At 39.4% G+C, this 27,877-nt stretch overlaps 1 protein-coding gene across 5 annotated transcripts in view; it reads left to right on the forward strand.

Moving 5' to 3' along the window:
• Nucleotides 1–27,877, forward strand: part of trps1 (trichorhinophalangeal syndrome I) — a 109,076-nt gene that overhangs the window by 37,990 nt on the left and 43,209 nt on the right. For all 5 annotated transcript variants that reach the window (XM_067499682.1, XM_067499674.1, XM_067499688.1 and 2 more), the window contains exons 3-9: nucleotides 7,856–8,563; nucleotides 9,004–9,119; nucleotides 14,233–14,830; nucleotides 15,074–15,288; nucleotides 15,788–15,938; nucleotides 16,072–16,312; nucleotides 22,384–23,191. In XM_067499682.1, coding sequence (XP_067355783.1) covers nucleotides 7,856–8,563; nucleotides 9,004–9,119; nucleotides 14,233–14,830; nucleotides 15,074–15,288; nucleotides 15,788–15,938; nucleotides 16,072–16,312; nucleotides 22,384–23,191 — 2,837 coding nt within the window. The remainder of the gene's footprint in view (nucleotides 1–7,855; nucleotides 8,564–9,003; nucleotides 9,120–14,232; nucleotides 14,831–15,073; nucleotides 15,289–15,787; nucleotides 15,939–16,071; nucleotides 16,313–22,383; nucleotides 23,192–27,877) is intronic.

The following is a 27,877-nucleotide window of genomic DNA, read 5'->3' on the forward strand; positions in this document are numbered from 1 at the left end:
CACACGCACATGCACGTATTTATGTTTTCTTTTTCTGTGTCTGTAATGGAATAAAAAAGTGTGTGTGTGTGTGAGAGGGAGTGAGAGAGAGAAAGAGAAACAGTTTTGGTTGTGTATGCCAGTATTTGATCTAAAAGTCTGGATGTGTGTGTGTTGTAATACTGATTTACTTCAGTTTCATTTATAGTCCCATTGGGAACAGAACCAGCAACGTCTTGGCAGCTTTTTCACTGTTATAGTCAAACATACACACAGACGGCCTATTGTATAGGCTAATCCAACAAAGTGTGCCTTGTTTTAACCTGCTAACCTCTCGTAATTTGACTGAGAATGCTTGGGCAGCCTAATATTTTCAAAACGATCTCCTCAGAGAAACCGAGTACCCTCTCTTTATCCTGCTCTGAACTACCTGTGGGCCTCGATGCAGTTTAAAATAAAGTTTTATAGACTGTAGCTCCCATGGTGTTAACTTAGTGCTGTCAAGTTTGCCTTTGCTGAGTAATACGGCTTGTTTGTCATGCTGAGTACGTCACAGTGGGACAATAAGAGTTTCTTTCACTTGTAACATGTCCTGTTTGTCTTTTGTCTGATTTGTAAAGTTAAAGATTTAATTGAGCTTGACAGCAGAAATCCAGATCTTTCAGTTTGGTGACCAGTCTAGAGAATCTCCCATGATGACATGATAAATAGAAAGGAGTTATGGTTAACCAGGACATGTCTCCCAGTTATGTGTGTCTGCGTGTGGTGTTAACCAGTGTTCTGCTTTTACTCCCTTAAGAGGTAAATAGCCACACGCATAGTACAGTGCTGCCCAGGCCTTGTGTGGAGGAATAATCCAGTGTAGTTATTGGAGGTCATGCTACCCTAATAGACTTTTAATAAAGTTTGTTCGGTGGGGAGTGCGGAGGCGGACTGGGAGTTTGTGTGCAAGCAGGACGGATGTAGCCATTTCCCCACATAGGTAAAACCTCAAAATAATGAGAATCTGCAGAGAGACTGTGGCTGCTTTCTCTATATTTACATCTTCATCAAAGTCCATATTCAATGTATTAAAAAAGGTTGACTGTGCAGTGGGCAGTTTTTTTGCATATTTATATGCATCTTATATCAAAATATTCCCCAAAATGACAGGTGACATCACATGTTGCATTATAAAACTGAGTGTATCTGAATAAATCGAGTTAAGTCCTGTTTGAAAGCTGTCTCTGAACAAGCTAAATTTAAAGAAAATGGCAGTGATTGCTTTTTGCCTTTTTTAAATGTTTTCTCTGTATATAATGAATATATGTATATCAGTCAGCCACATAGATTGACTGAAGCCATTTTGCATTGGAGACTTTTAAACGCACACAGTCACACCTACAAACACAGTGAGCATCAAGGTTCACACAAGGATAGGCTAGAGAGATGCAGAGTTTGAGAAGAAGTCAGCAAGAGAGAGTAGGCAGGGAAATGGATAAGGGAAGGTGGGTGTGGGAGATTAATGGAGAGCTAGGTGAAAAATGGACAGTTAGGCAAAGGAAGACCGTGTGCTCACAGCATCGGCTTATGTGTGTGTGACAGTGAGAGAGAGACCAATATTGGGAGTAAGTAAGCAGAGATGGGACAGCTAGAGAGTGAAGGAGTACAAACAGGGAGGAAGGCTCACAACGAGAGAGAGGTATTGAAATGTGAACCTCTGATTAAGTTTGACATTTAAGATGACATATTTTGCATGCTGTTACCCCATTACAAATGAGTTCTACACTCTGTGAGAGTGTGTCTGCATGTGAGCCTATAAATATGTGTGTGTGTGTGAGCCTCTGCGTGCTCGCTCGCGTGTGTGAGTTGCTTGAATGAATTGGGCCCTTACTACATAGCAGATGACAAAGTGTGTGTATGTAAGTGAAAGTTCTGGCATTGATTAGAGGCCTACCAGGCAACTGAAAGATTTTAGTCTTAAAATGGCAGGTGGACTCACTCGCCGTGGGATTTTTCTATCATCCTCCCTGTTCTTCTCTCTGGACCCCCCTCTCTACCTTTAATTAGACTCCTGCCTCTGCAAAACCAATTCCAAGTTGTTAGTTGTCCCCTAAACACAGAAATCTCCCCTTGAGCGGAGTTACCTCACACCTCATCTCCTTGTTTCTGTAGGAGGTCAGACACACTCATGCTCCCATCCAGTCCTCAAACTAAGCGCCACATTGCAGCTTGCACTTGTGGCAGACTCCTATTATTATCATCCAGCCACTTTAAATAGGCTCGGTTTCACGGACTGATCTGTTTTGTCTGTGTGGGTACTGAAACAGTCACGTGTGTGTTTTCATTAATATTTTCTACAGCTGCTTTCATTCACTGACACGTAACCTAAAGCTACAAGCCATTTTAGCGTGACTGCCATTTTGTGCATCACTGGCCTTTCTAGAAGTAATAATATGTGACATTTTCGTATAAATAAATGGATGCTGAGTGATACAACACAGTTATGAAAACAGAAACAGCAGCAACAGTAGCAGCTGGTGTCTGCCAGGTCCTTCCAGGGAAAATGCTTTTATGCACAGGAAGTGATGTGTTTCAGGTTTCTGGCTACAGCTTCAATGGTATTTATTTAAGTAGCAATATTTGAGAATTACCATCAAATAGACACAAACTCTGAAAAGTCTGATGAAAGTGTTACAGATCATTGAACAATTGATCAATAAGTGAGGCTTGCTTTATAGAAGGTTATAAGTTATTCTACTCATTTTGATATGACCTAATTTTTCTAGTGAAAATGACAAACGTCTAGTGGTTCCAGCTTCTCAAATGTGACAATTTGATTAATTTCCTTGTCTTATGTTTTAGTAAACATAATTTCTCCAGGCTGAACTGGCGGTTGAATTCAACATGCAATTAAGTGCCATGGACCCACGTGGGTCTTAGGGTTCGTGATGGACATTTTGTAAATGTGAAAAACATTTAAAATTAAAATAATTATTTCCTGCAGCCCCAACTTACTAGCATGGTCATACATGGGATTTTAGAGATACCCAGGTCAATACACTGAACTGTCTTGAGCGGAGGAGACAGAATGGTCTTATTCAGTGCGCTGTAGGTTGTTTGGGAAACAACAAGCTGGACACCTGACCTAGTGCATTATAAATTAGGTCCAACATGTGCTAGTACTGTGAAATGATGTAAATAATGCCTAATTGTTTAGATGAGTTTGGAAAAGAGAAAGATGTCTATGAAATGCTATTCTGCTGTAGCCTGGTTGTTCCTTTGGAAAAACTTCATTTTACTTTACTGCTGGGAATGTTTTGAGGAAGTAGATTGTATACCAGTCATTCATTTTTAGGAAGATGGTTATTGGTATGTGGAAGCTATCTGCTCTTTCCAGTCTATTTGTTTCCCTAGACAATCTCTTTTTCTTTTTGAATTAAGAAAAAGTGCTCTTTTTCCTGTCAAAATCCTTCCCTCCTATGGCCCTTTCCTCCTTCTCTATGCCCCCCAAAGAATTTTCTAGTTTTTTTATTTTTAAAGTCCTTACCTTTTTATCTTGTCCTTATCTTTCTCTCTTATCCATACTACTCTACTCCACATAATGTTTTCAAAAGCCTACAAATGGTAGAATGAATCAGAGGAAGAGAGATTGCAACAAAAGGGAAACAAAATAATGACAGACTATAAGGAGCAGAAAACATCGGGACACAGACTGAGAAGATAATACGAAAAGATGGAATGACGCAGATAGAGAAACAGAAAGGAAAAAGCTTGAGAATGATATGTGTGTGCAACAAGTCTTTGCCCTTAGCATATTGTCTTCATATGTTACCCATTAATCCTTTGTTTATGAAAGATGGACATGCCAGCTACAGCTGTCCCATGGGGAGGGGAAGAGCATGGATATCTAAAGACAGAAGGAACATGTGGCTCTCGTAAGATTCAGTATCAAACCCATTTATTACAGTGACTTAATTATACGCATTAAGAGGATTAGTTTGGGGTCAGTGGTTAAAATGGTTGAGATGTACTGGTTATCTGTTTTCCTTTATTAGTCTGATCTAACTTTATTTTCTGAATGAAAAATACTACTATTTAATTTTGCCCTGCTGTCACATAATGGATCGGTACATATATCTTGTAGTCGGTATATGTTTTTTTGTCTACCGCAATCACAATGATGTATACTGATCCTCAGATCCATAACAAATTAAGCTGATGGTCGGCTGTCGGCCAATGTTGGGCCACCACTTTGGTTTTTACAGTGTCTGCCACACTAATTGGACTCTTCAGTGGCTTTTTAAGATGTCAAATCAGCAACAGACCCCATGGGTGAGAGTGACCAGTCTGATTTACTCTTCAACCTAGCGAATCAGTGCACAAGACAAGAAACTGAAGGCACCGAACCAAGAGGGACACGGAAGGCTGATGATGTCAGTGCCCTACGTGACTTCCTTTTAAACATATTCACCATAGAGGAAGCTATAAATAAGATGTAGTGAGATTAGTGTGAAAATAATAGGCTCATGTTGCTTTGATTAAAGTTTGTTTATTCGCAGTTCTTTGTCTTCGCTTTTTCTGTTTGAATGACAAATACAGACTACCGTCACCTGCCGGTACAGAGATTAATTTCCTGTCATCCAGGCAGAACATACATGTGTTTTGCCGTTTAGCTTCAACTAACTCTTTAAGTGTATGTCACTTGAAAAGGCCCAGACGAAGGTGCCATGAGGCAACGCAGCAGTCTGCCTGTGGTTCTGCCAGTTCTTTGATGTCTGCTAGGTGTGTCTCTGTCTTTATGCATGCATATTGCTATTTCTATCTGATTTGTTCCTGTTATATTGTTATAATATAATATTATTGACTTTTGGCATGTTGGGGTAAAATAGGCAATTTAGAAATAAAGGAAACATTGCAGCCTTTTCATTGAGGATTTACACATGAACACAGAGGCAACTGTGTTAAATGCTTCAGTGGTCATTCTCTACTTAGAAACTTATCATCCCCCTCTCAGTGCACCCCTCAACAGTTGTCTTTGGGTGATTATTGGTAATTTAGGATAAAAGCCTCACTGGTGTTGGGGCTAATTGTAAGTGATGGAAATGATTAACTGTCACATTTATCCTCACTGTGGCATTGAGGCCATTGTGGTGTATAGGGGCTAATTGTAGCTAGTAGCAGTAGTTGTTATGTGTATGTTGTGGTGGGTTGTACCTAATTGTAGTTGATAGTAATGGTTCCAGTCTGTGTATACACCCTGAAGCAGACAAAGGCTGTACTGCGACATTGAGACACACAGATGCATACACTCAAAAACAGCCACACACAGTTTAGCCTTTTAACACACACCTCTTCTTCTTGCCCACATCCTGGAGCATGCAGGCACGCCTGAAGTATGCAAATAAACATTTAATGCTATTGTAACAAAAAAAAAGTGTTGTTTTTTTATATATCATGCTCTATTCATTTCATACATGAGCCAAATCATTCTTTATTATCTTAATATAACTTTGATTAATGTAAGTCACTGCTAGAAATCGTACAGGGCAGATGGAAACACACTTAGGTCAGTCAGTGCTTCTTATGTCGGGATTTCAGCTTCATTGCTTTACCACAACGATCTGTAGTTTTCCACTGTGTGTGTGTGTGTGTGTGTGTGTGTGTGTGTGTGTGTGTGTGTGTGTGTGTGTGTGTGAATGATGAATTCTGACTGGGTGTGGTGAACATCAGATGAGATTTTCCTCTGCTCCCTGCACTCACTCACTCTCGCGCTCTCTCTCTCTCTGTCTCACACACACTCACTAACTCACACACAGACACACACATATATACATACACACACACAGTGAGTGCCAGGGTTGGTCTAGGCGTGGGCCCTTGCAGACATAAATTGCTTTATTTTAATAGTTGTATGGTAGAGAAAGAGGGAGAGCAAAAAATGGTAAAACACTGGAAAGGCCACAGAGAGAAAATTGGATTCAACAAAGAAACCCTCTCTCCCTCCTTGTCTTCTCCTTTTCTGTATGTGTGTGATTTGTTTTCTCCTTTCCTCCTAATTCTCTAGATTACATTACTGGGTTTTAAATATGGTTCATTTTAATCTGTTTATTTGTCTCCACATGTTTATTTATGGTCAGCTGATTATCTGTTTTCAACTACGTTCCATTTTACTTCTTTTTAAATGTGTGTATGCGTGCATGCATGCATGTTTTAACTGTTTGCAGATTAAAATCTGTAAATAACAATAAGCGTTTATCTCTCACACTGACATAGATTTACTCGCTGGGTTGGACACATGCTATCTCTTTTCGGCACATCACATCATCAAACATGCATTACTCACACACAGCAAAACACACTCACAATGTCTTTTTCCTCATATTGCATTGATCTAAAAGTGATCAGTTGTTGGCGTCTACGAGGCGTCTGTTGTGTTTGAGTGTGTTTACAACCAAACACACACACACATATACACACACTCACAAAAAGCAAATGGGTCAATGGGTTGACTGTGTTTACAACTGAATATGAATTGAACAACCACAAATAAACACGCGCGCGCACACACACGCGTGCGTGCGCACGCACACACACTTGCTCGCCAAAACACGCGCAGTACCTCTCTGTCACGACTGTTGTGAACAGAACAACCACAATTGTTCTCTTCTTAAACAAAAGAAAGATTATGGTTTAACATAAAACACATGGTTGGTTATTTGATGGCTTTGTATTGTGATTATAAGGGAGGGAGGGGAGGGGATAGTCAGAGAGAGCAGGAACAGAAAGAAAAAACTTAATGATGGAATTACTGAAATTATTGTAGCAATTATTCTTGCATGTGAAAGAGGGCAATAGAGAATAAAAAAGTGACTGAAATGCAAGGAAAATGCTTTGATAAGTGCCTTTTTTGTTTGGTAGAGGTATTTTACACACATTATTAATGTGCATAGTAGGGAGAAAGGCAAGGAAAAGGTCAAAAGAGAGAAGAAGGAGATGAGTGGGGGTAAAAGTAAAATAGGATATGAAATGAGGAAGAAAAACAGATGAAAAGAGAAGAGAGAAGGGAGAGGAAACAGAAAGACCGGAGGTGACTCAGAGAGAACATGAGAGACGGTGAGAAATGAGGAAAAGAGAATTTGGGAGCCAGAAAATGTATGAGAGGCATGCAGAGAGATATGCAAAAGAGAAAGAGAAATTTGGAGTGCTGGAGGGGATGAATTGCAGTGTGCTGCCTCTCTCATCCATCTTTCTGATATGGGGTGTGTGGTTTGATGTGGTTGAGTGTTGGCCATTCTCCCCGTCTCTCTCTTGCTCTGTCTCTCTCCTCCATCTCCCCAATTTCTCTGTGGGCCTCACCCTCTTTCTACCATCCCTCTCTCTGATATGGTTTGGGGTTTGATGTGGTCATGTGTTGAAGATTCTCACGGCTGGTTTCCATAACGATAAAAGATTCCCTCCCCGGTCTGGAAGAAAAAAAAGTTGCACTTAAGAATGCAACAAACTTCTCACACACACTCCTGAAACATCTCTCAGAGCTGAGATGTTTCTGATTTGTTGGGGCTGTTTCTCTTTGACGAGGTCTGTGGTTGAGGATCATCACAGATTTCCGCATTCAAAGGAGTTTGTAAATTAAATCAAAGCTAAACTACATCGTCAGAAAATGATCTTTGGGTGCACATAATCCTCAGCATATTATTAGAGTCCTGCAAGCACCTTGTATCATTTAATGTCTTGATTTCAAGGGACTAGGAAGATTTGCTTATTAATAATTTCCCCTCCCAGGTCCTAAATATGTACATAAACAATGCAAAGCACACATCTTTTAGGTGAGCATTTAAATTGAAAAACAAAACAAAAAAATAACTGCTACTATCTCCTTCCTTACACTTTTCAGAGATGGTGAGGAAAAAGAATCCCCCTATCCGGAGTGTGGGAGGTGAGGAGGAGGAGGAGGAAGGAGAGGGGAGGAGGCCAGCAGGAGAAGAAGAAGAGGAAGGAGAGGAAGAGGGGAGAGTAGGTGCAGAGGCTGAACGAATAAACCGACCATCTGAACCCGAATCCTCTGAACAGATCCGAGGAGATGAAGAGCAGGAAGAGGAAGAGGGGGAAAGCGAGTGCGCTTCCTCATCTGTTTCTCCCTCATCCGTCAGTGATCGCTACAGTAATGAGGAGAGAGGGGGGAGGAAAGCAGGAGGGAGGGTCAAGCAAGGAGGAACAGCAATGACTGACAGACCTGACAGCCAGTCGGAGCCTGAGGATGGGGAGAAAGGGGTCGAGGAAGGCGACAGGGGTGAAAGAGACAGAGGGGAGGCAGATCATCTCATCCCTCCTCTACTTTCTGCTTCCCATCTTTTCCCCAGACAGGAAGGAGGGGAGGAGTCGACAACTGACACCCCTCCACTTTCCTCCAGCCCCTCTCCTAAACTTCAGGACTTTAAGTGCAACGTGTGTGGTTATGGTTACTATGGCAATGACCCCGCTGACCTGGTGAAGCACTTTAGGAAGTATCACCTAGGTCTACACAACCGCACACGGCAGGATGCTGCCCTCGACACACACATCCTGGCCCTTCACAACATGGCCCCCCAGCAAACACCTCTAGGTAATTTTTGCTCTCAGATTCTTGTGTTTGAGTTCATCGGTTAATCTTTGCTGCCTATTAGACAAAATGATTGCAAGTGTAAAAACTAAGTATTGATTCCTAGTTTACTGATCAATGCAAACTTGACCACATGACATGTTATGAGGAGTATTTATTTATATCCAAAAATGGGGTATGTGACATACATACTGAGTGGTTACACTGTACAACAATGCATCAGTTTTGATGTGTTGTAAAGTTACATTTTTGCAGACGTAAGCGATTGACTTTGCACAGTTTATTTTTCAATATGCTCAGGGTGCACCGGTTGCTTTCAAAAGCGGCTTGTTAGTTGTTGACTTAATGGTTTTCTTTCTTCGCAGATGCCTCTAGCAGCCTAACCACTCTTTTATTTATCAGATTTTTCATATCTGACCCCTTCCTTGTATTTCTGCTGTCAGACATACAGACAGGACAAGGACAGAGGAACCAAGCCAAAGAGTTGAGAAAAATGAGGCCAGATGTACACAGTCAGCAGCATGGGACAGTCATGATGAATGGCACATATGACGTACAGGTAAGCTCTGGTCACAGTAAAGACATACAGAGAAATTGTTTCAGCGGGCAGAGGAAAAAGTATTCAAGAGCCTAAAAAAGGAGTTCAATTAGTAATTCCCGTTATTACCTATTGAATTATATAAAAAGTCTGCATTGTTGGAACTGATTCCCCAGAGTATTTGATAGTCAGTTTCCCAGTGCTTTTTATTATCACTTATGAAAACAATATAACTTTCCACTCAGTGCAATTGCTTTCTTAATATTTTATCTATCAACTTGTTCTTGAACTGCATCCTGTCAGCATTCTGCTTAGCAGCAAACAGTGTTTATTGGACAGTCTCACGTAGCCAAAAGGCCAAAATTCACAAAGAATACGATAATATACTCCTCTGATGTTGCACCCTCTTCTCATAGCAATTGAGTGCAATAAATGTATCAAACAAGGAAAGTGGCCATATGCTCCATTATTCATTGTCCTTTTTGAAAACACTTGATCTAAAGCATCATTGCTCTTGCTTTATATTTATAGAGAACCGTTAGAGGTAGTGCCCATCTTGCACTCATAAACAGGTTCCTCTTGTGCAGATTTTTACTTGTCTGACTACAAGTATGGATTGCTTGGTTTACTTTTTTACTCATCTTTGTGCACTACCTCCAGAGAACCCTAAACACTGATACTGTCATTTTAGTATCTTAGAATTTTTGTCTAATACTCTAAGGGGACTTGCATTTTGTACTAGTTCTATATAGTTTGAGAGCACTCATACTGAAAGTACAAAAAGTACACTAAGGATCCAAATATGCAGATGTGATGCAGCACAGCGTTTTGCTGTGCTGCTCTGCTCTACTTAATTTAATAAATAAGAAAGACTACTGCTAGAAAGCATCTTATGTTATTGCACAGAAGTCAAGTACTGTTCTGTGTGCATTAGGAGAGCAATTGGATCATTCACAAAAATTGTTCAGTTGTTATCCAAGCCGTATCTATTCATGACTTATGTGTATTTATCTCTGTTGAAACATCTCCTTGAATAGGTGGATAGAATTGGTTTCCTCATTTACTTAAAGTAGAAACAATTTGAATCAATATGAGAATTATTATGAATTAATGTCCAGTGAGTGATTTCCTATCCTGAGATGCTTGATAAATATATACACTATACTTTATTCAGAACATTGGTAATATTACTTCCAACCCAACCAGATGAAGATAAGAGTAGAAGGACTCAAAAATAACTTTTAATTCCTACTCTGAGGTAGTCATAGTTTAAGTTCCAGCATGATACTTTGGAGTGATTCTGGGATGCTCGATAAATACAGGCCCAGATTATTATGTGGTTTATGTTTTAAAATAATACCTAACTATCTGAGCATAGATTGCAGTAATCCTATTGCAACATACAGCAGTCTGACACAGTGTAGTTGAAAATCAAAAACATCAAAACTAGTTGTAAAACTTGGTGACACAAAGATTTGGTACGATGTACTATTACAATTACTGTTTGTGATAAATCTTTGAATCTAGGCCCACCACTGAGATGAATTTAGTGGGTTCATTAAGCTGAAATTGATTTGCTACATAGGGTGTGTAATTTGGACAGGAATTGTGTCGCAAGTTATAAAGTTTTATAGACTGACAGATGGAGAAACATCAACAACGAAAGGGAGACTCATGCAGACAGGCCAAACACACGTACACTGTATGCTTCACAAATCACTTACAGGTAATACATGTATACACAAATTTATGGATACACAGACACTGCATGTATCAAATGTAAGAGGTCTTTAAAAAATGGCTAAATCTGTTCATTCCACATACATGCTCCATATGTACAAACATAATTGTAAGGTCTTGTATCATGTGCGAGAATCTTTGCTGAGACAGTGCAGGAGAAAGACAGCAATGTGGCTACATTCATATGGAATTCATAATTCCTTCTGCAAGATAAATGTTGTCTATATACTTCAACATGAACAAATTATACCTTGTAATTGTAATACACCAGCAGAGCACATTAATAAATCTAATGTAATTTGCACTAGCAGTCTGGACATGTACCGTAACAGACCAGCCCATCAATTTGAGAATAAAAAAATCTCTTCAAGGATTTGGTTGTATTTAACTGATTATTGTACTTTAAATCAAGGAGGACTAATCAGTGAAATCAGCAGCTACAGACTTGTTAGAAAAAAACCTTGCCAAGCTTCTGCTCAACATTGATTTGCCCTCCTGTGTTACAGCAGAGTTGAAAGCATGCATACATATTGTACATCATTACATTATTCATCAGCTTACTCAGGATTGATGCAGATCTGCCCGAGAAATTAGCATACATTATTTTAAAGTTCATACTGCAGCTGTATGGATTCCTGTTTACAAATCATATTTAGCAAATATTTTGGCACCATTGTGAGAAGTTTTCACTTGAAAATGAACTTCAGTTGGGGAAAAACTGCAAAGCATTTCTTAGACAGAGCTCTACCATGTCACCATTCTGTATATTAGGCCAATAGGAGGTAGAAAACACTGAAAGTTTCTTTTCTGCAACAAGATAATGAAGCCACAATTTGTAATTGTTGAGCTAATTTTCTTTGACCTCGTCAAATTTAATCAATGCGTATTTCTAGTTACTTGACAACAGCAGCATCCATGTCTTGCAATCAAGTTACAGTATCTATTTTGCTATTTCTTTATATTAATATGTGTTTTTATAATTTTAGAGGCTTTCACTTTCCTTTAAAGCCAGTGTGTCATGTAACACGTATTTTTCCCGCGCATTGGGATTTTTCACACAATACTGAGTTCAAGTGTACACAGTAATTTTGAGTTCTGAGTTAGCTTTAATAAGATCCTTAAATCACCACCTAAAGGTGATTTTCATGTACAAACTTTATATTACATGTATAATTTAAATACAGTTCAAGGATTTTACAGTCATGCACAAACAATATTATTAACAATACTTAACCCTATTTTCTTGCATTGTGACTTCTGCGAACATTTGAGTCAAGGATGAAGACTGAGTGTGCATGAACAGTAGGGTTTTGTTTGAAAAGTTTAAACAAGATGATCTAATAAACGTGTGCGTACGTGTGTGTGGGTGTGCACGTGTGCGCGCGCGCATGAGAAATAGTTGAGGAGTCTTGTTTCATTTAAACCAGGAGTCTGTAATGGCTGTAAGTCACGTAATGGACACAGAAGCACACATAGACATACCCACAGTAGTCAAGCACACACACACACACACACAAACACACAAGTCAGAAATAGAAAATCCAGTGGGCTTAAGTCGTCATAATGAAGAAAAAGTGAAAGTATAAAAAAAAAAACGAATGAAAGGGGTCTCTATTCTCTCCATCCCTCTCTTGATTTTCTCTCTCCCGCCCACGTTTGGAAAATTCCATGTTGTCATTTGCTAAGATGACTTGGCCTGTCAGCCAATAAGATTGCAGGAAAAAAGATTCAGGGAGGAGAGAGATACTGAAAAGAAGGAAAGAGGGAGAGAGAGAGAGATAGAGATGTAATGGGAAAGGAGAGACAAGGTAAAAAGAGACAGTAGTTATAATAGACTGTTAGCCAGCGTAATGAAACAGCTGTCAGACTTATTTAACTTTCTTTTTAGCTCGCTGTTCTCCAGTTGTCTCTCTCATCATGTCTTTGTCTCTCCTTTACCTTTTCCTGTCGTTTTTCTTTGCTCTCTCGTTCTTACCCAAATCCCTTTCTTCCTCTAAATTCTCAATTTGCTTTTCATCTCTCATCCCTTCTATCTCTCAATATACACACTTTTCTGCAACTTGAACTTTTTGCCCTCTGCCTTTTTCTTTCTGTCTCTGCCACTTTCATAGCCCCTTTTGTATCTTTCTGTCCATTCTGTTTGCTAAAATGATTTGATGTTTGGCTCTTCCCTAATTGCCTGGGCAGGGTCTGTGGGACATGATGACTGGCTGATTGCTTGTTGTGAGATCACACACAGTAATAGCTCTCATTTACTCTCTGAATTTATTCTCTTAAATGAAGCTGAAAGCTGAACCAGCTCTCACATTTGTAATCTTTCTTAATGGATATTGCTCTTTTTTTAGTTCATCTTTCATCTTAATATCTCAAAGTCTGTCTTTGTTTGCTTTTTTCTGCCTACTTTAAATTTCTGTTCTCAGGCAGCACATAGCTTTTAATGAATATGAATTCATTTCATTATCCTCACCACAAAAAAGACACAGTGAGGGGTTTAATGACCACGTTTTAATTGGGAAAAAATAGCAAGTTCCAAAGTTGAGAATTAGAATTAGACTTGAATTAAGATGTATATTTGCACTGTGTGCTCCTAAATGTTCTGAAGCTTTATGTCTTTGCTAAATTAAAGTGTAGTGTACCAGAAAAATAGCAGTCAACATCAAACCACACATGTGTAAAGACACAAATCCATATTCTACAGCGAGAAGCCGAATGTCACTGTAAAACTTGCTATGTTTCTTGCTCACAAGCATAACCGAGACCATACTATAATAAACTACAGTGAAGGGGCTAATGAAACACAGACATATGTCAGGCTGCTCACTAAGTAATGAAAAATCTTGGCCACATACAGTAAATACTAGAGTAAAGCCTGGTAGATACTGTGTGTTATTGGATGGTTAGTTAGAGGTAGGGCAGCCTTTTCATTTTCTGTAGTTTTCTAAAATGATAGATTTCATTCACAGTGGTTACTAAAAGCAGGTGTGGTATAATCTTCTATATTTGCAGCAGCACAGACCTGTGATTGAATTATTATATCATGCACCTCCAAAATACCTGCTGCACAGGAAATAAAAAAAAAACAGGCCTATGCATACTGGACAGACAGCTAGAAGTCGATTCTTAGTTAAATAAGTGCATTAGCTACTGCTGACATAATCTCCTACTATTCTTGTATGTCATTTAACCAGCTAGGGATAGAACTGGTTAAAAAATTAGGGTTTGCAAGAATAAATGCTTTATAAAAGATTTAATGGCTTAGGAAGATTGCAAATGCATATGATTTGCCATGATCAGCCATGAAATGTATTAAAGTTTGACTTTAATATAATAAATTAATTTTAATTGTTGATGGAACAAATGCTTGTCCCCTTTTCTCCTTCATGCTTGATGACAGGTGACATTGGGCGGCACGCTAATTGGGATTGGCCGGAAAACCTCTGATTGCCAGGGGAACACTAAGTACTTTCGTTGCAAATTCTGCAACTTCACATACATGGGCAGTAATTCCTTAGAACTTGAACAACACTTCCTGTCGTCACATCCAAATAAAGTCAAAACGCCTCCCACCACACCCCTGCTGGCAACACACGACCACCAGATGAAGGGCAGGAGTCAGATCTTAGATGGGGCGGAACGTGTGGCAGTAAGAGCGGAAGACGATTCCTTGGTTGGGTACTCCATTCCAGTCAGGGCATGCTCCGATTCTTCGGGTTGGACGGGGGAGTCGGGTCGAGGTGCTGTTCAGGCGTACTATTGGTGTAAATTCTGCAGCTGGAGTTGTGAGTGGTCAGGGGGCTCAGTAAAGCTTTTAGAGCACTATGAACAAAGACATAGAATCAGTACGGGAGATACTATGAGCCCCAACAACTCTAATCCTGGCATGATGGACAGAGAGCGGGAGAGAGGAGGGAGACGAGAGGGAGGAGACAGAGACCACGTGGCATCCAGAAGCCGCAAAGATATATCATCCAACCCATCCAGCACCAGCCAAGGTAATGAAATGGGAGAAAGTCTATTGAAACATGCTCGAGAATAAGTAGAAGTAGAGGATGGCTGTAGATAGGGGACAAGATTAATGTTATGATCTAATTCGGTCCTTTTTTATTACTGCTTCTAGTTCTGCGAAACTATGTGACCATCTTTGTTTGTTTGTCTTCTCCATAATGAAATTTTTTTCTGCACTAAGGCCCAGGCCGTTTTATTTTCTTGACATTTGTTGTATTTTCTGCTCCTAGGCGACCCAAACAGCAGCGATTCAGAAGCAGTCGTGACCAGCTATAACTGTCAATTGTGTGATTTCCGGTACTCAATGGCTCACAGTGCGGATGTGATCGTAGTAGCACCGTTACTACTGCACTACCAGCACAACCACTCCATCCACCGTTGCTGCATACAGCACTGCATATATTGTCCACAGGGGCTCTGTCAGCCGCATAAACACCTGGGGGAGGTGAGATTAATAAACTGTTGAAATTTTTATTTGCTTTGTAGTTTGTTGTTTGCTTGGTAATTAAAGAGAAATGTAGCAGTTGTAAGCACAACAAAATAAAATGTAATATATGAACAAGTTTAAAGTTAATTGTTCCAATTTCCAGCCTAGTTAAAATTCCCCTGCTTCCCCCAATCCACCCACACATGCATACCCCCCCCCCCTCCCCCCTCAATGAGTGCCAGCTGCCTAACAGTGCCATTTCAGCTGTTAGAAATGCTAAATGGATGGTTAACAGTCTAAATTGAATGAGGGTAGCAGCATTCATGATATTCATTCCACCACTTTTCTGTCACCTGCATAGACATAGACACAATTACACCGCAGTACCAAAATGAGACACAACAGGAGGAATCTCTGAAAGTTGTTCTCCCATAAACAGGGGATTGCCAGTAAAAAATACTAAAGCATGTAAAGTTCCCAAACATTGCACCAAACTTTATTTGGCTTTTCTCTGTAGGTCTCTCACCCATTTGCTTGTCGGAAGTCCGCCTGCCCTAAATGCTGTTCCAAGTTTCCTCCGTCCAACATACAACAGGATCCCGTTGCTTCAAAACCTGCTACCACCACCTCACCCAGCATGACCCCTCCTATTCCCAGAGGAGACTCAGGTGTGATTTCTGGTTCCACCTTTTGCCCCTCTAACCCTGCCCATGCTCGTCCCACATGTGGTATTTAAAGGTCATGTGGATATAATGAAGTAAAATGTGGTCTTCTAATCTGTACCGGTTTTCCCAATTCTAGGTGTAACTCACTTGTGTGACCAGTGTGTGTTTGCCACCACTGACATTGATGTGTTGCTGCAACACTACGAAAGCTGCCACACTATGATTAACCTAAAGGGGGCTTCTCCACATGTCAAGGCTGAGGAAGAAGCTGGAGGGGAGAAAGAAGGTGCTCGAGGAGCAGGGGCAGTGACGGAGTACTCTTGTACAAAATGTCACTTCATCACAGAAGTGGAAGAAGAGATTTTCAGACACTACAGGTGAGCGACAAATGAAATCAGTATTTGACCTTATGTATTAACATATTTGACATGAGGTGTTTCTCACAGCTATGACAGCAGACAAATTGAAGATCCAAGGTATATGAGCCAATCACGTTTTTCCTCTATTTTTGGTTTATACTGTTTATTGTAATTTTACTTAGATTCAGAAGCGTATGCATAATTGTACTGATGACACCATTAGTGACGTCACATAACTGCCTCTTAAGTTTGCCTTTGAAGTTTACCTTTTAAGTTTGTTTAACCAGTTGTCAAGGAAACTATGTAGTTAGAAAGTTTGTTACAAGACAGGCAGTTCAACTCATCCTTTGGAAAGAATAGACAGCTATAGGAGCTACAAGGTACAGCTATTCTGGCTACAGTATACAGCTACTAGAGATTTAAGTTCAGCTATTAGAGCTGACAGAAAGCACGGACTACAAGTTAGTGGGGAGCGCAACAAGGTAGATGTGAAGGCACATGGTTTCGATTTTTGCACCTGTTTGTGAAATTACTATTTGTAAACGTATATCGTAGAATTACTCTGTTATCAGCTAAGTAGTGAAACGTGGAATTCAATGAACGTTCAGTGTTCGCCATGCACAGTCTCTGGGGTAGATAATTTATGGACCATCGAAAACTAGTAAGATCGCCTCGATACAATGTTTTAATCAATATAGTAAAATCCTGATAAAGTAAGTAAACAATGTTATTAGATAGAAAAGAAGTGTTTTCAAATCACTGAAGAAATTCTGCTTACTTACATGTTTTTTCATGAATTTGTGTTTAGCAAAGAGTCAGTTTCCAGTTAGGGCCTATGACTAAATGTTCCAGTAAGAGAAACCCCTGTAATTCTCATTTTTATACACTCAATTATCCAGGAAATGTTGACCGAGCATATTTATTTTCATTATTCATTTAAAAAGAAACCATGCACAACCTCAACACACACCCACACACACACACACACACACACACACACACACCCACACACACACACACACATACGCACACACACACAGACATTTCTGACTTTCACACCTAAAAACTAGCTATCAAAAATCTAGCAACATTTGTGATGAGCCCATAACTCTTTTAAGACCAGCATGTTTTCATCATGGCCTTCTCTTTGACTAAGTGTGGGCTGAAATGACCCAGGTGATCATGGCCACAAACAATAACATTTAGTTGAGAAGAACGAGTTTTAGGTGTAGTTCTTCTTTTTACATGGCTGGATGTTACTGAAGATATGACCAGAAATCCTGTAACTCTTTGATCCCTCACTGACATCCACTTCCTGCATGTCCAGTTTGATAGTGCCATTTTTTCTGCATTGTTTTTGGTCTTTAGAACTAATTTTGTCTCCTTCAGCTTAATGACATTATCTAGTGTCAGGGTGAGAAACAAGTACGGTGTGAGGCCAATAGGGAGTGTGTACCTGTCAGTACATTTTGCACTGCAATATCAGCTCCAAATCCCCGTATCTGTTAAATTAATAAGAACTTAATAGTTGACGTATATCATGGATCAAGAAACTCTGAGACTCTGGTTTTGTTGACAACCTTTAGAAAGGCTTCACTGCCCTTCACTACCATCACTAACTTAAAATCCATTATTTACGTCTAAAACTACTCTATTTATTTCCACTGCTAGGAGTTGCTATATTTTGCATCTGCTGCAAGTGCAAGTATTCAGCTAGGATAGTGTTAATTGACATGATTGAGGTGAGCTTAAATTCAAAAGCCAGAGATATTTTCTTTCGTATTCCACTCGTTCTTATTCATTATCAAAATCTTGCACCTACATTATTCACAATGCAACCCAGCCACTGACAGTTCTGTCAGAGATTTGGCGGTGCTATACTAGTTGCACCTAATACACCCTCTAGCTTCAAGCAGAGGTGATCAGTAGGACATTGAAGTCCTCAGGTTTTACTCATTTTCAAATCGGTACATGAAATCATGTTCACTAAAATTATGAATGAGACGTTCTTTCTTAAAGCTGCTTTTCCAAAGCGGATAGACTTGTCTGTTTTAGAGATAACAAGCTATGTATTACAGACTACAAATGTTTAAACTTCTTTTCATTTCAATAGTAAAAGTAAAGTTTTATTTTTGCTTGCACATACAAATCAAGTACAATATATGGTATACTTTAGCTTAAAGCTTGATTTCCCTAAGTTCCCAAAGACGTGAGACTAGGCTCCACAGCCTAATTGTTTGCAACACACACACACACACACACACACACACACACACACACACACACACACACACACACACACACACACACACAAGGAGACATGGGGTTGGATTGACAGAGCCAGCAAATGAGAGAGAGGCTAGAATGAGTTAGGCTGAGAGGAGAAAGGGGTGATGGTGTGGAAAAGCTGGGGCTGAAGAAGACATAGATGCACAGAGAAACATAGAACTAGAGACATTTGTGAAATATCTTCTTGACCATTTAAGTATCGATCTGAAGTGAATTGCTTCATGATATATGCTCACAAACTCTTTGCTCTCTAATACACTTGTACCCAAAATTATAGTTGGACGGAGCCACTTTAACAAGATTTCTACTAGAAATCAATGGAAGATTTAAAAGTTTGATTCATTTCAGAGCAAGTATAGCAAAAAAGAATCTATGGCGGACCGAAGGGATACAAAATGCATGCAAAAAAATACACTTTATAAGAATTTGTATTTAATCTAGGCGCAAAACATTTGCTATAAAGAAATTCAAATAAGTGGTTTATGAATTCAGATAGTACTTCATTAACCTGGGCCCAAATTTGTCGGACATGAAAAGTGGCAATAATAAATTAGGCTTATGTGTTCCAAACTGGGGCTTATGAAAATAAGATAATTGCATTTAAAAACAGAATGAAGTCCACTGACTATAGTTAAATTCATGACGAATTGGCACACATTTGAAACGTCCATTCTGACTGGGATTTTTTATAGTAAAATAAAAATAAGTTTATCCCAGTTTACAAAAATGGACATACAGACCAATGTACATAAGCTGGCCTTTCGACATATTTGGTATGTTTTTAAACCATTAAATCTTTTTTCACCTATACTTTTAATTTTATCATATTGTTTTTACATTTTAACATTGTTTTTGTCTTACTTTTATGCCTTCATGCTTTTCTAATTGCTTGCCTAGGATATTTGCTCTGTTTATCTGTTGTAAAGCACTTTGGTCAACTACTGGTTGTTTTTAAGGGCTTTATAAATAAAGATTGAATTAAATTGAATTGACTAGCATACATACTACCAAGCAATCACCAGTACTACATGGATTATGTTCAAATATCTCCACAACTCTCTCAATGTTGGATATGGTAGTGGGAAAAAAATACACAGTGAGACTCTTAACTGATTTTAAAAATAGGTTTTTAAATTAACAGTTATGGTATTTAAAGAATAGCAAACTTGTCCAAACATGACAACATTATAAAAATATATGATAATAAAAAGAGTCAGAGATGAGAAAACAAGAAAAGAAAGGATGACATGACAGCGGGTGGGGTGGGAGGGACAAAGACAATTCAGAATGATGTAAAGACAAAGATGCAGAGGAAAAATGTGAAAGAAAGGCAGGAGTGGAAAGTAGAGAGAATCAGTGGAGATGAATTAACGGTCCACTCACATCCTTAACAGAATCTGAGCTCTGTATCTTGGAGCTCAAATCAAATAAAACTGAAATAAAGCCAGAAAGTTTCACACCACTAATAAAATCGACCTAAACCCAAAAGAATTTCAAGGCCAAGTTTTAGAAAACAATGTAGTATTTAATTATTGGGTACCCTCAACAAAGGACCCTGGTGTTATGGCGAGCAAAGTTACTGGGTGAAACAAACTAATCAATCTCAAAGTACCATTTAAACCTCAAGTCTCTCACCTGGGTATTGACATATAAATATATACCAACAAGGATTTAGAGATGAACAATCACATTATCAGATTTTTCATTAGAAATCATAAATACAGTGTACGTATATAGCATATTCTCAAGCTGGTAATGCTGTTAAGAAATATAAGGTACAAATATGTATGTCTCTACTTTTGTGCAGGTGTGTATTGATACCTCGTTATTTTAAAGCCATTTAAGTTTATGTAGGCTATTATACTGTAGGTGCACTAGGAACACGCCGCGCCAACACACTAATAATGTGCAGTCTTTTTACTGTTAAACATGAATGCACTTATTTTAATTTCCCTGAGAACATTCCCAGTTTCTCAATGTGTAATCCACATACAGGAAGCAAAACCAAAAGGGGGATGGTGGAGTATTTTTTTTTTTTAAAAAGGGATGAGGCGAATTTGTGCTTTTATATAACTCCAGTGATCTATTACTAGAGACTGCTAGAACTGAGATGGGGGTAGCGGACGTATGCTTTAGCATTGCTTTCACAAGTATCTAGGTAAGACATCAAACACTTCTGAGTTTGCCCTTCAGACCTAATTCAAACTATAACATTTTTATGCTTTAATACTAAATGAAAAGTGCTTTTTCTTGTTTTCCGTTTAAAAAAAATCTTATTCAGTATATGAGAGATAGATGCAGGTGTTGACAAGATTCGGGGAGAAGTTGGATTACATCAGTGCATGTGCAGAATGAATGATATAAACTTCATATATCAAGTTTGTCGGCATTTGAGAGAGAGAGTGACAGAGTGAATGAATGAGTCAGTAAACGCACTGGCCTATGCGTAGTGTGTGTATGGTGATGACAAACAGAGAGGCCACTGTGTATTTCTTCACCATCTGGAGACATTTAAGTCTACTAGGTACAAGGTGTACTTTTACACACACACACACACACACACACACACACACACACACACACACACACACTTTCACATTCTTCAACAAATACTTTAGGCATTTTTGATCTGCCAGAGGTGTTGTTCAAAGCCTCAACTTGAATCTGTCCTTTCCCAGGATATCCGTTCTTCAGCAATTAGCAAAAGGCAAGAAACAGACAAAAAAGGAAGCAGGTATATGACTTTTGGGACAAATAATCAAATCTGCAAGATAAGAGTGTATTCTAAATAATTTGGTTTGTCTATCTCAGTGAGCTTCTTGTTGTTCATATATACACTGTGAAGTTATTTTTGTTTTTTCACATGGAAAGATTTGTTAAAACACTTAAAAAACTACTTTCTAGCATACGTTAATATGTTCTCTGTAGACCTAAATATAAAGTAGCTGTCCATAGTAGGACCTCCAACAGCCAAGATTTTGGTATGGTTCGTTGAAGGATTTTGCTTCCTAGCATAAGTTAGCAACTACTTCATAGCAACTAGGAAGTACTTTCTTCCTAGCAACTACTTCCTAGCATACGTTAAAATGTTTTCTTTAAACATAAATCTAAAGCAGCTGCCCATAGTGGGCCATTCAACAGCCAAGATCTTGGTATGGATAGTTGATTGATTTTGCTTGTTGGCCTCAACAAGAACTCTTAAAATTGAGGGGAAAACTCAATTTTATTTATTATGTTACTGCTCATTCAGGGCTTCGCTTTACTTCAACAGTAAATATAGTTTGTTGATGGATGATTCTATTCTTGTCAATCCGATTGATTTACTTTCTTTCTCAGAATTCATCGTTCTTTAGTGGAACACTGACTCACTTTTGGGCCACAGTCTCACCCTATCTACCTGGGTGGTTTAAACAAAATTAGCCTGGAACTAATGCACTTTATATTTCATGTGATTTCAGGAAGTAGAGTTTTTTTTCCCCTCAAAATGCAATCTCTGAAAAAAGGTTTTATGAATAAATGCTGTATATTATATTAGGAATGAATGTTATGCTTTAAATCAATGAATTTCAATGTAAAAAGGGCTTCATGTGTTATGTAACTTTGTCATTTAAAATAACTGATAATCTCAAACTGTGTGTCTTAAAAAAATCATGCTGGAATAATAGTATTGTCCAGACAAGGTCTTAACCCAAAAATACAGTCTGTAATTAATCAGAATGTTTCAGATTAAAGTGATTTATTTATTCTAATTCAATGTATTTGTTTGCACATAATTCACTCACTTCTTTATCTTTCTGCAGACGTGTCCATGCGTGTTGCCGTTGTCGATGCTGTGACTTCACAGCTCCTGATTCGTCCGCCCTCCTCGACCATTTCAACTCTGCTCACTGCCATGACTCATCTCCCTCATTGAGCTCGTTGACAACAACGTCCTTACCCACCTCACTGAAACCTTCGTTAACGCTCTCAGCCAATGGCTGCTCAGCTCCCTCCACTTTAGCCATTAAAGAAGAGAGTAAGGGGGATATTCGCTTCCTGTACTCCCTTGCGCCGCCTGAGGGACGGATGGCAGAAGGAGGCAGAGAAGAGACAGGAGGGTTGGTCAAAAGTGAGGGGGGTGAGGAGAAAGAGAGAGAGCGGGAGAAAGGCTGGGTTCTTGGGGAGACAAGAGGACTAGGAGAAAGAGGAGGCGAACAGGCCCACGGTTTACTCTGGGTGCCCAAGGAGCGAATGGGACCTGAAAGAGGAGCAGAAAGAGGAGCAGGATGTGGAAGCCCCTCTCTTTTCCCCTCCCCTCTCCCTTTACCTTATGTTTCAGCCAATCATGAGGCCTCACAGCAGAAAAGAGGTGTAGCTTCACCTAGTATGGTTTACCTGGGAGACACCAAGTCATTTTTGGGAGATACCAAGTTGTTATTGGGAGATGGGAAGCTGTACGGAGGAGGGCCAGGAGGAGCCACTGCAGGAGTAGGTGGAGGGGAAAAGCAGAGCCAGATGCCTCCTCAGCAGTACATAGGAGGAGGGGGAGGAGGAGGGGGGAGCGGAGCTGGTGGAGGACAGGAGGGGAAAGGAGGAGCCGCTAAAGAGGAGTCTCAATCCTTGCTACGGGTAAGGTGAAGCGAGCTGCCGATCCAAACCTTAAACTTTTTCACATTCACCACATTCTCTCATTTAATATTCCTTCTTTTTCTCATTGACACCCTGATTTTAGCTTTTAGCTTTGACTTTTTAAATGAAGGCCTTTGTAGCTAGATCTCTATAGCCTGATCCTACCTGCTGAGAGCATAAGATGTCAAAATGCTGCCAGTATGACTCCTTCATTATTGTTTCTTTTAAGTGAGATGTGTGAGGATTAGGCCTCATGCAGCGAGCAGCTTCAGTAAAATCTAATTCTTCCATCATATTTAAAGTACTTATGCAAATTTATACATTATATAATACAACAAATTGTGTATGAGTGTCCCCACATGCTTCTATGTTTTCATATCTTTTGCACTTTTTTTTTCTATGTGCAAAGTATTCCATGATGTAATTTCCTTTCCCATAACTTGCATTAATCTTTTCTTTTTAACTCAATGCTGAAAATGTGCCTGTTTCTACAGTGAAGGAGAGGCAAACTGACAGTTCCCATGGTTACCACCTGTCAGTCAGTTTCCTCACCCTACTTTGTGGCCCACAATGCTTTTCAGTTCAGTGATGTCATGGACTGGCAGAAACAGATTGTGGTTTGCCAACACCGCAGAGCTTGTTGGCTATGATCACATTAGTTCAGAATAGACTAAACTCTGTGTGTGTGCGCGTCTGTGTGTGTGTGTGTGTAGGGCATTGACAGAGTCTATGTAAGTAGTAGTGTGAGTTTGGGGGTTTGCATGTATGTGTATGCACATATTAGTGCGTCAATTGAGTGTATGGCATCTTTGCATAAGTTGCGGTTTGGCCTTTCTCTTGTGTGTGTATGTGTGTGAGGTGTTGGCAGTAACTTGGCAGTGGCTGAGCAGGGAGGGACAACAAGAGGTTTACTCATTATCATGGGTGGAGCAGTGTGTGTCTGTGTAAGAGAGAAAGAGAGAGCAAGGAAAAGTGAGATAAAGAGAGGAATATTGGGAGAGTCAGAGTGAGATAAAAATGCATACCATAAAAGTTAACCCTTCAACATACAGCTTTTGTCGCTGTATGTACGAATACAAACTGTCACCTTTGCAATTCTGTTTGTGTAACGATTAAACAAATGAGATTCAGTGTGTGAATTAGTGAGATTTAGAGGTGTTGGTAGAAAGGTGTTTGCTGTTTCTTGGCTCAAAAGGTTTAGATCAAGGTGACCTAAACATATCATGACTCCTTATTTAAGCTACAAAACTATTAACTACTGCATTCCTGTATTTTGCGTGAAAGTTTTAAAAATGCTATTTGTCTCACTTGTATGCTAGTATGAAATGTTTGTATTAGCTTCTAAGTTAAATATTCATACCTACTATTGTATTTTAGTAGTTACACCATAACATCATAATAACACAATCATTAGTAAAAACTGGTGCTTTAGTTAATCTGATCTAATCCACAACATGACTTTCTTGCGCTTAAATGCGTTATACTTGCACATTCACAAGGGTTCATGTGGGCTTTGTATGCAGAATGCACATGAAGTTATCTGCATAATGCAAACATCCAGTATAACATGAATCATGTCCAAAAGCTGTATAAACCCACATCTGCTGTCCGTGTACGTTTCTTTTTAAGAGTCAGTCGGGAGGTAAAGGGTTCAATGAGTGAAAGTGTTTAAAGATGACAAGAAGAAAGAAAAGCAGAGGGAGGGAAGAGACAGACAATCAAACAATTTATTAGAGAGGAGAGACTGAACATGACTCATTACTTTAATAGCTTCAAAAGATATGGCCTGTGCTACTATCTTTCTCCCTCCTCTTGCAACACAATATTTATTCTCAGTTTCCATGGCATGTACTGTCATGTCACACACAAACAAATATGCCACACACATAATGCATTAAGGCTCTGGTTGACTCATCAATGGGCAGGGTTAGGGAGGGGCAGCCATGCAAAGGATCATCTAAAATAAGCACATACACACACGTGTGCACACATATTTATGGACGTAATTTAGTTTAATTTAAATTCGGCCTCTGAAACAACAGGACAGAGTCTGAATTATAAAAGCTGAACCACCCAAAATACACATTTAATCTTTGTAAATGGCAAGTGATAAGTAGTGAGGGAGAAGGGGAGGATGGAGGGATGGTGCAGGAGGAGGATGAGGAAGTGCAGTGTTGAAAGGATGTGGGGAGTGGGTTAGTAGGGAGGAAATTAAGGATTAAAATAAGACAGACGAAGAAACAAGTGGCCAAAGTCATATTCATCTGAACCTTTGTATGTTTTGTGTGTGCTTTTTTTTCCCTTTTTGTGTCTTGCTGTGTGTGTTGATGTGTTTGACTCTAGATCACTTGTTCTTTCTATTCCCACCTGCATCAGTATGTCTCTCCCTTTTTCTTTTCTTTCTTCAATACAAACCTCACACACATGAAACTTTCAAGGCCAATGCGCGCGCACACACACACACACGCAAAGTCAGAGTTTTAAGTCTTCTGGTTTGAGTGGCTTTTTGCTTTGTATAGAGGAGAAATATTTTCTTTTGAAAGGCCTGATCTATAATTGCTGCACAGTGTTGCTGTGTTGAGACATTGCCCCGATATTGGCTTTGTTTTCAAGTGATTTATTACACTGAACACATTTTCTCAGACTGAAATTATATTTTCTGGTTGTTTGACTGACTGTATGAGACAAGGACAGAAAGTGCATGAGGTTTTGAGATGAAATTAAAGTAAAAGCTTGGTTGACGTTTTCGTTTATAAATGGAATGAGACAGACTTTGACTAATGGTGGTTTTTTTGAGTTAAGTAGGGCTGAGAAAGGTCTGCCTCTGAGCCAAACATGTGTGAACATGTGATATACCCAAACATATGTGAATTGACTAAAAATGTAGATCATCTAATAAGTCCCAGATTGTTTTTTTAAAAGGAGCTCCACCTCAAGGACAGCAGAGAGGAGAAGATAAATGGACGCAAGCAGGGAGAGGAAGAAATTGTGGATTTGACCCCACAAACACAATGTAATTGTGTTCGTCTTTTGTGGTCATAATGCAGTACTGAAACCTCAGGGTTTTAAAAGTCCCATGCGTGACATTCAATTCAATTTGAATCGGGAGACAGAAAATAGAGAGACAAACTGGAGGAGATAAACGAGAATATGTGCTTTCAGTAGATCAGAGAAGAGTTTCATTAAAGTTTCTCTCGTTTACATTTCTGCCTGATGGAGCTAATTATTTTTAAAAAGACCCACAACACTCACACATACTCACTCAGTCTCCCACACACACACGCACACACTCACAGAGCTGTATTTCCATAAAGTTCTCATTATTTTGAGATGTATTTTCTATCTTCCCTTTCTCTTCGCTAAAATTTGTGTCAGTGTACATGTACATGTGTGTGACTGTGTGCTTTGCCCTGTTTGTGTACTTAATTACGTACAGTGTGTGCAGATTTGCATTCTGAGTGTGTCAGAGTGTGTATGCTTTGAAAGGAAATTAAAGCATGAATTGAACTTTTTTCTGTGCTGATAATTTAACACTCATTTTATATCCGCTACAGGAAATTATAGAGCTTATGCTCCACTTAGTCTGCCTGTGCTTCGCTTTTTGTTTGTGTGTTTAATGCTTCCTTGAAGACAGAAAAAGGAGAAACTTCCACAACTTATGCATTATGGGCCTTAACTAATAGGCTTATTTGGATACTGTCTGTTTTTCTATTTACTCTTTTGCCATTGTGTTGGGCATTCACACCACACACACAGTTACACACAGTTAATTAAGTCATTGAATTAATAATTGTTGTTTAGATTATCCTTTATTTTGTTTTACACAGTGTTCCTCAGCAGTTGGGCTTTTGACCTGGCCTTTTCAGATGATTACAAAAAGCTGGCAGAAGTACTCACTGAGTGCAATCTAATCACTAAGAGTCATTTTGACCTTTGTTGCTTCATCTCTTTATATGCTGATGTGGAAATTTGGCTGGAGCTGACTTTAGGTGACAATGCAGTTACTTGAACTCTGCCAGTATGCCTCGCATGCTTTGATACCTTACCTTGGTAAACTGCTGCTACAGTCATTAAACTTCAGTACAGCAGCATAACCTGTGAGCAGTCTAAACTCAAAGGCGCGTTTTTTTTTAGACATCCTTTTAAGTAGAGCTCATAGACGAGGATGCTTTACTCAAAGACAGTTAGCATCCCGTATGGAGTCCCTTATGGAAAAGTGAAAAGAGCTGGATTTATCCTTTCTGGTCACTGAGAGTTGAATTTGTAGGGGTGTGTTTGTGCGCACGTGTTGGAAGAAGGAAGACAAACTGATTTTTAACTAACTCTGCACCCACTGTACACAGTCGCACTCAAGCCCATGTGCACGGACAGGCTTTTCTGTTCTGGGCTGTTCAGTTTGTTTGTGTAGCAGTCACATTTCCCATCAGGACACAGACTCAAATAAACACAGCTATGCTGGAAAGGAAAAAAGTGTGTGTGTGAGTGTGTGTGTGTGTTTGTGTGAGCGCGGTAATGCGCCTAAAATTCAGGCTGTGTTTAGTGTAACAGAAACATAATCAGACAACCTCTTTGCTATAATTTTGACCTGTGTGTGTGTGTGTCTGTCTGGCTGTGGAAATACTGGTTTATTATTATGTGTGTGTGCTTGTGTCATGTGTATCTGCTTGATGCGAGTGTATATGTTAC

Source organism: Channa argus, chromosome 1 (genome assembly GCF_033026475.1).
Source record: "Channa argus isolate prfri chromosome 1, Channa argus male v1.0, whole genome shotgun sequence".
Classification (NCBI taxonomy): domain Eukaryota; kingdom Metazoa; phylum Chordata; class Actinopteri; order Anabantiformes; family Channidae; genus Channa; species Channa argus.